The sequence below is a fragment of the Mesoplodon bidens genome (assembly GCF_964165515.1).
Source record: "Mesoplodon bidens genome assembly, contig: HAP1_SCAFFOLD_152, whole genome shotgun sequence".
Lineage (NCBI taxonomy): Eukaryota > Metazoa > Chordata > Mammalia > Artiodactyla > Ziphiidae > Mesoplodon > Mesoplodon bidens.
Genome location: NW_027672569.1, coordinates 1056795 through 1064671, shown reverse-complemented (window position 1 = coordinate 1064671; position 7877 = coordinate 1056795). Strand labels below are relative to the sequence as shown.

At 61.6% G+C, this 7877-nt stretch overlaps 1 protein-coding gene across 1 annotated transcript; it reads left to right on the top strand.

The window, feature by feature from the left end:
• Nucleotides 1–1035: 1035 nt before the first annotated feature.
• LOC308610008 (forkhead box protein J1-like) lies at nucleotides 1036–3988 on the top strand (the record flags this gene model as incomplete). Its single annotated transcript, XM_081259277.1, has 2 exons — nucleotides 1036–1533; nucleotides 3221–3988. 2 exons carry the CDS (start codon nucleotides 1036–1038, stop codon nucleotides 3986–3988), a joined length of 1266 nt encoding a protein of 421 aa, XP_081115403.1.
• Between the last annotated feature and the right edge of the window lie 3889 nt (nucleotides 3989–7877).

Sequence of the window (7877 nt, the reverse complement as noted above, 5' to 3'; positions counted from 1 at the left end):
GCGTGAGAGAGCGGTTAAGAGCCCGCGGTCTCTTTGGAGATGCCCTGGCCAATGGCAGAAGCGGAAGCTGTTTATATGGGCGGGGCGTCGCCACGGCAGCAGGAGACGCCTTGTGAGCGGCTACTGAGTGCCGGTCCCTGGCCGCAGGCTTTCAGAGAGGCGCCGGCGGGCGTGAGTGGCGACGAGGATTGCTGGCTGGGCCCTCGAGCTGGGAGCAGAGAGCCGCGGTGAGGGTGGGCGGTGGGAGGAATTTCTTTGAGAACCTTCCTTTGGCCCGGGCTGCGCTCTGAGCCAGGAAATGGACGGGGAGGGCTGCAGGCCGTGGGAAGGGAGGGCGTCAGTACCAGCCCGCTCTCCCATCCGTCCCCGACGGAAGTGGTGGGCCCGGGGACTGACATCAGAGGAGTCTGGGGGACACTCACTTCCCGCCCCCTTATAACTCTCTGTATTGTTTCTTTCCTTCCCCTTGATCCCCATCCTAATATCCCTTTTCAAAGATCAGACGACCTCCCCCGCCCCCCGACCCCTCGTACTGCCCTCCTGGACTCTCTCGCCCCATTTCCATTGGTTGTGGACGGAGAGAGGGGGGTTAATTCCCCGCTTTGAGGGAGAAAGGGGTGGCCTCGCATGCCCCTACACTATTCCCTCGTTTGGCTAATTAAGTCTCCTCTAAAAGATCCAAGAGGAAAAGAGCGAGGCGAACCCCCTGTGGGTCGGAACCCCGGGCACACCTTCTGTTTCCCAGACCTCGGCAGTAAAAGATCCTCCCCAGCTGCAGGAAGGATTTTAGTAAGAGCCTCCCCCCTCGCCCACACTCTCCCCTCGGGGGTGGGGAAAGAGGGCTCAGTTCCCGCTCTGGTCCCCGCAGGCACCACATTCCCTTTGGAGGAGGCTACCCCCGGATCGCGGGATGGAAGCCCGCTTCCGGGAGGCTGCGTAACTGAAGCCGCGGGAGTCAGCGGGCCGGAGAGCTCGGCGGCCACCCTCGGCTCGGCTCGTGGATGTTGACAGCCCCCTCGGAGAGTGCCCGCAGATATGGTGGAGAGCTGGCTACGCGTCTCGGGAGCAGGGGCAGCGGAGGAGGCCGGACCGGAAGGCGGCCTGGAGGAGTCCAACGCCCTGAATGACAGCCTGACCAGCCTGCAGTGGCTGCAGGAATTCTCCATTCTCAACGCCAAGGTCCCCGCCCTGCCTTCAGGGGACACCGACCCTCACGGCTACCACGAGCTGTCAGGCTCGGCCGAGCCGGGGTCTCCCCTGGCGGCGGACCCCGCCTGCCTGGGGCAGCCGCACACACCCGGCAAGCCCACGTCCTTGTGCACGCCGCGGAGCGCCCCCTCGGGGCTGCAGGCCTCGCCTCCCGACGACGTGGACTACGCCACCAACCCGCACGTGAAGCCGCCCTACTCGTATGCCACGCTCATCTGCATGGCCATGCAGGCCAGCAAGGCCACCAAGATCACCCTGTCGGCCATCTACAAGTGGATCACGGACAACTTCTGTTACTTCCGCCGCGCTGATCCCACCTGGCAGGTAGGGAGGCACTCCCTCCCTCCCTGCCCATGCCCGCGCGGACTGGACTCACATCCCAGATCCGCAGGCCAAGTAGGCGCGGTACGGCCAGGGCCCCGAGAGAGGAAGGCCGTCCAGGAAGGACCTCAAGGGAGCCCAGTGCTTGGACTGCTGCCCCTTTGACTTCAGAGACGGAGGAGGGAGGATGTTCAGAGGGCTGCAGGGGTGCCGACATAGAGGTTCAAGTGGAAAGAACTTGTCCCTCATCCGGCAGGCTCAGCCCAAAGACCAGGGCTGAACTATGCGTGGACACAGCCCCCCAGGGTAGGTTGATGGACTGAGGGACACATTTGTGTCCCAAGTCCTGGAATTCCTACACACTACCCTCCTCAAGGTCAGTTTGTCAGGGCCTGACTGGAGGCAGAGCATGGTTGCTGCCCGGCTCTGCATCCCGCCTGCTTTCAGTTGGCTGGAGGGGCTCTGGGAGGGGAGAGGGGTGTGCTGCAGGGTGTGGTGGCCATCTGTGTCCCAGTGGAAGGGCTACGGGGCCTTCCGAAAGCTGCTGTGCCAGCCCCCACCCCAAGCCCTCCCTAGTTTCCTGCCTACACTCCTCCCCCTCTTCTCATCAACCTCCCTGCGGGGACAATTATCTCAGCCACGTGCTTTCCACAGGGGCTCTTTCCTCCCACACTGGCTTCATGTTCCAAGTCTCCGGAACCTGGCACAGAGCAGCCAAGGGGCCCAGACCACCATGTAAACCTCCCAGTCTTGCCAGGGCGCACTACTCACCTGCCGGCCCCACCCACCAGGCCCCAGACCCCTGTGCCCCAGCGTGGTTTGGACTGTGCACCCAGGCGTGAACAAGGCAGGATGGTGATTCAGGCTGGGCACACACTGCCCTCAGCCTCTTCGACCATTAGGATCAGGGGCTCCTTGGGGACAGAGACCCTGAGGATGCACAGATCCTTCCCTGTGGCACAGGTCACAGGATCAGAGTTCCTGTGATCACAGCTATTCCACGTTTGCTTGGGCCCTGACCCTGGGGCAGGTACCATTTGTAACCTTGGTGAGAAAGCAGAGACCCTCCACCACCCCCCACCCTACCCCAAGCCTGAGAGCCCCCAGGAATGAGTGCTATGCTCTTGGCTGGGTAATAATCAACTGAGGCCTCAGAGCCTGGGGTGGGAGGAGGGGGACATGGTGGGTGAGGGCCCAGGCCAGCAGCCGGCTCTACAAACAAGGAAAGTCATCAGATCCTCCCACACTTCATCCCCCACCACACACACACACCCTCACACCCACTCACTCATTTCACAAACAGAGAAGGCCAGCCAGGCCCAGGCAGAGGGAGATGGCCGTCCAGGACCTGGGGAAGCCAAGGCCTTTGACCAGAGGCCGCAAGCAGCGGGGTAAGGGAGGGAGGGCAGGACAGGCCGGCACTGAGAACCACCCTGCGGCTCAGGGCTCGGATGACTGAGCAGGCAGATGTCCTGGCAAATGGGAACAAAAGCCCCCGACAGCACTCCCAGCTCCTGGTGCCCCGTGGCGGGTGTCCCAGAGCCTCCCGCTCGGAGCAGCGCTTCTGTCTCCCCTGCCCCCATCGGAGAGAACGTGGTGGTGGGACTGGCAGTGGCGCTAGGAGCCCCACATCACTGACCCCACCCACTCTCCCAGCTGTCTTCCTTCTCTCCTATCTCCCTGTGTCCAGAACTCCATCCGCCACAACCTGTCCCTGAAGAAGGGCTTCATCAAGGTGCCTCGGGAGAAGGACGAGCCAGGCAAGGGGGGCTTCTGGCGCATCGACCCCCAGTACGCCGAGCGGCTGCTGAGTGGGGCCTTGAAGAAGCGGCGGCTGCCCCCAGTCCACATCCACCCGGCCTTTGCCCGCCAGGCCGCGCCAGAGCCCAGCGCCGCCCCATGGGCTGGGCCACTGACCGTGAGCGCCGAGGCCCAGCAGCTGCTGCGGGAGTTCGAGGAGGCCACTGGGGAGGCGGGCTGGGGTGCAGGCGAGGGCAGGCTGGGGCGTAAGCGTCAACAGCCGCTGCCCAAGCAGGAGGCCAAGGTCCCGCGGCCCTCCAGCCCCCTGCTGCTGACCCAGGAGGAGCAGGCTGAGCTGGAACCCCTCAAGGGCAACTTTGACTGGGAGGCCATCTTGGACGCTGGCACGCTGGACGGGGAGCTGGGCACGCTGGAGACCTCGGAGCTGATTCCGCCGCTGAGCCCTGCCTCACACGGGGACGTGGACCTCACCATCCATGGCCACCACATCGACTGCCCTGTTACCTTGGGGCCTCCAGTGGAGCAGGCTACCGAAAGCCTGGACTTTGATGAGACCTTCCTGGCCCCATCCTTCCTGGAGCACCCCTGGGACGAGAGCACCCGTAGCTCCCTGCCCCCCGAGCCCCTCTTTGAGGCCGGGGATGCCACACTGGCCTCTGACCTGCATGACTGGGCCAGCCTGGCCGCCTTCTTGTAAGAAGCCAGGCCCTGCCCCACCTCCAGACAGCACCGAAGTCTGGGCCCAGACTGCCCCCCTCCCCGCCAGTGCAGGCCCATGGACACCCTACCACACAGGCAGGGGCTGGGCCCGGTCAACCCACCAGGCCACACGGCCCCCAGCCCAGGCCATCCTCAGATTCTAGTCCAGCAGGCTGAGAATTGGGGCCCAGGACCAAAATTGCTGCCCCCGCTCCCCAGCCCCCCATACACACAGTGTTTCATTGATCCACTTCTTCCCTGCCCCAGAGACACGCTAAGGGCCCTGCACTATGAGAGCTGCAGCTTGGAGGGGCCCTGGCCAAGCTGGAAACATCAGTACAGGGCCCGCCCCAGAACACCTTAGCTTCAAAGCTTCTCTCTCTCCTGCTCTCCTCCCCAGGTCTCTATCCAGAGCAAGTTCCCAGGTACAACAAATGCTGATTAGGTGACTGCAAATTAACACCCAAGAGGCCTCTCCCGGCAGTCTGTGAGGAGGAGCAAGGCGGAGGGGGGAAGAGAGAGGAGACAGAAAGGAGGCCGGGGTGCTGGGTGGAGCCAGGGGATTTTCTAAGGCCTCTGGGATCTTCTGGCTTCATCCCTAGAGGTGGGTCAGAGGGCATGTGTCCCTAATCTTTGAGCCCAACTTGAGGCTGAGAGCAGCGGGGAGATGGGGATCTGGGGGTTAGGGGCTGGGGCAGCCAAGCTGCAGACGGAAAGGGGACAGACAGACTAATGTAGTGAGTGTAGCTAGAGCTGAGGCTTAACTGGGAGGGACGCAGTGCTTGCTAGAACCACTGGGACCAGGAATGGGGGGATGGCCCCGTGCCCTTGCTTGCACTCCTGCAGGGGAGTGTCTTGCTCCACCATAAATGCCCTGGGCTGCATCCCACATCCACTCTCCTAACCCATCGGGCATTTTAACCTTTTTCATAGAAAGTTATTTACAATAAAAACATTTTTAAAAATAAAGTTTTAAAAAGTCTCAAAATGGACCTGCTTGCAACTTTCTCTGGGGAAAAGCATGGGCCAGTTTTGGGGAGGCCACGGCCCAAGGGGGAATGGCTGGGAGCAAGATGGCGGGCACGAAAGGCCTGCAGAGTGTCCCCTGATGCACTCCTCATGATCTCTGGGTGCCCAGAGAGAAAGGGGCTGAGAGGCGGCCCTCGGGGGTCCCCTGCAGCCAGGGCCTCGGCACCTCTATATGTGCAATGGGGAGACTGTACCCACAGCCCCGAGGAGCAGGCGGCAAAGGAGGCACAGCCCCCTCCCTAGCCCTGGGGACTCACTCACAAAGGCCGTTCTGGCCCAGGGCTCGGCTCACGTTCCCCACCTCGCCCAAGTTGAGGGCCTGCCCAGACTCACCTGCGGTCCTCGCCTGGGCCTGTCTCCAGCTCCTCCCTCCCTTGGTCCCTTCCTGAAGGGACAGGGTGTGACGTCAGAGGGCCCCAGCCCCTGGGGCCCCACTTGCCACCCTGGGGTTCATTCATCCCACCCAGGGCCTTCCCTCCAATGCAGGTTGGGGCTGAGGGAGGCCATCAGGGCAGACGGAAGACGGAGTGCCTAGGCCCTACAGCTCCAGCTTGTGAGGAATCAACGTCCTAGAGTTCTGATGGGGAAACTGAGGCACAGCAAATATGTGACACTCAGCAGGCACCTTTCAACCCCCTCACCCCAGCTTTGCCTGGAACCCATCTCTCCCCCGAGCCCACACCTGGCCCCGCCAGCACACCCTTGTGGTGCACAGCCCCTTCCCCCAGCACTCACGTGCACGTGCGCACAGACACACACACACACACACACATGGGCACTGTCCTACACAATCCTGCCCAGCCTCCACGGGCCCCTTTCTCCTGAAGCCCCTTTCTTTCCTTGCACTCGAGGCTGGCTCCAGGACAACCTGGCATTCCCCCACCAACTTGCTGCTTTCCCTTGCTAATTATTCCAAATATTTCAGAAGGGTGCACACACTGCAGGGCCAGCCGGGTTGGGGCCTTACAGAGCTCAGGAGGCAGCCCATCCCCTTCCCACCGCTTGCTGAGGAGGCTGCCCCAACCTCCCTCTGAGACTCCCTTCACCCCCTAAGCAACGACTCCCTCCCTCTCCCCACCACCCTCCGGCCTTCCTGCCCACGCTCCCCAGCACTCGGGGAACATGGGGGCTCCAGCCTCTCCACTGGTCCCCAGGCTCAGCCTCCAGCCCCCGCCAAAAGGGGTACACCCTGGATTGACAGGTGGGGCCGGTCACTGTCCCCCCTCCTCACCCTCTGCCTGGGCCCATGCTGGGGGAAGAGGGGCAAGGTCAGGGGCTGGCAGAACTGCCTGCCAGGTAAGGAGAGGCTGAAGAAGCTTCTGGCTGCCAGGAAGAATCCCCAGGAGCTCCTGAAAATCCCTATGCTTGGGACTAGCGTCTCTGGGGCTGGGACCCAAACACTGGCACTTTTAAGGGTCCATGGATGCTGCCAACGAGCAGCCAAAGCTAAGAGGGGGCTCTGAAGCGGCCAGAACACAGGGCTTCACACACCCTTTCAGCAGGCAGCGTTTGGGGGTTGGCGGTGGAGGGGGCGGGAAGCGTGAGTGGATCCTGTCCCTCCTATTCATCCCTGCGCTGGACCTTGGCTGGGTGGCTTTTTCAAAAAACGTTCAGTGACTCCGTATTTATTTAGAGATTCAATGTAATCCCAGTCAATATATATTTTGCGCCCTTAACAGTAAGTTGCAGACAGGCTGCCCCATTAGCACTAGATACTTTAGTGTGTGTTTCCTTAGAACAAGGACACGCCTCCATAATCCCAGTACCACCATCACAATCAGGAAATGAACACTGACCTGGTAATCCCATGTAACCGCAGACCCCCTTCACGTCTTGCAGATCACCCCAGTAATGCTCCTCTCCATTCCAGCCTCCCAATCCAGGACCCCATGTTGCACTGAGCTGTCCTTTCTCTTTTGCCCTGTGTGGCTTTGAGCCCATGACTCAAGCTCTCTGCGCAGGTTTCGCATTTCCTTTGATCTCCACTTTTGAGGTGAGAAGCCCTTCAGCCACTTCACCCTCAGGTGTGGTACAGTCCCTTCCCAAAGCACGAAGCCAGCTTTCTGTCTCCTCACTTTCCAGCTCTTCCCTATCCTCCCTCCCCCATGTATCGCCAGCCAGGCAAGGGATGAGGGGCAATGTTCAGGAACTAGGTCTTTGGGGACCCTCGCCGTCTGCCCACGGGACAGGCCACCCCCAGCTCCAGTGACGGGAAGGCCCCCGGGATGGGATTCCATGCTGGCCTGAAGCAAATGCGCCAGGCCTCCTGAAGAGCTGAGCTGAGGGCAGGAAACACTCTTCTCCCCGCCTCTGCCCCCCTCAACATACTGGGGACCCAGACTTGAAGAAGGAAGGTCATGTCCATGGTGTCCTCCCAGATCAGCACCGACACCGTCTCCTCCATGTCCGGCTCCTACATCGCCCCTGGCACGGAAGAGGACGGGGAGGCTGTCCCCTGCCCCTTGGCTGCCAGCAGGACCCCCTCAGAAGAAGGAGACGTAAGAGAGGAGCATGGGATCGCCCTCCCCGCTCTGCTCTGCTCTGTACTCGAGTCCCAAGGAGCTCAGTCCAGGGCCTGCCAGGGAGATCGGCAAAGCCCCCCAGTGCTCGGGAGGGGAGCCCTGGAAAACACGGTACCGGGTTGTTGAATCAAAGACTCCCTCAGATGTGATCTTCCATGTGGCACTACTTCTGTCCTGAGGACTTGGTTTGGGTTTGCTGCCAGGCGAGCTGGGTAGGAGAACCGGTGGCATCTGCACCTTGACTTTTGTTGCTCCTTTGCAGGTGATGCCAGCGGCGTCTCCAGACTGCAACTTTGCGGGCCTCGTCGCCACCGCTGAAGAGCAGGATGCAGAGGT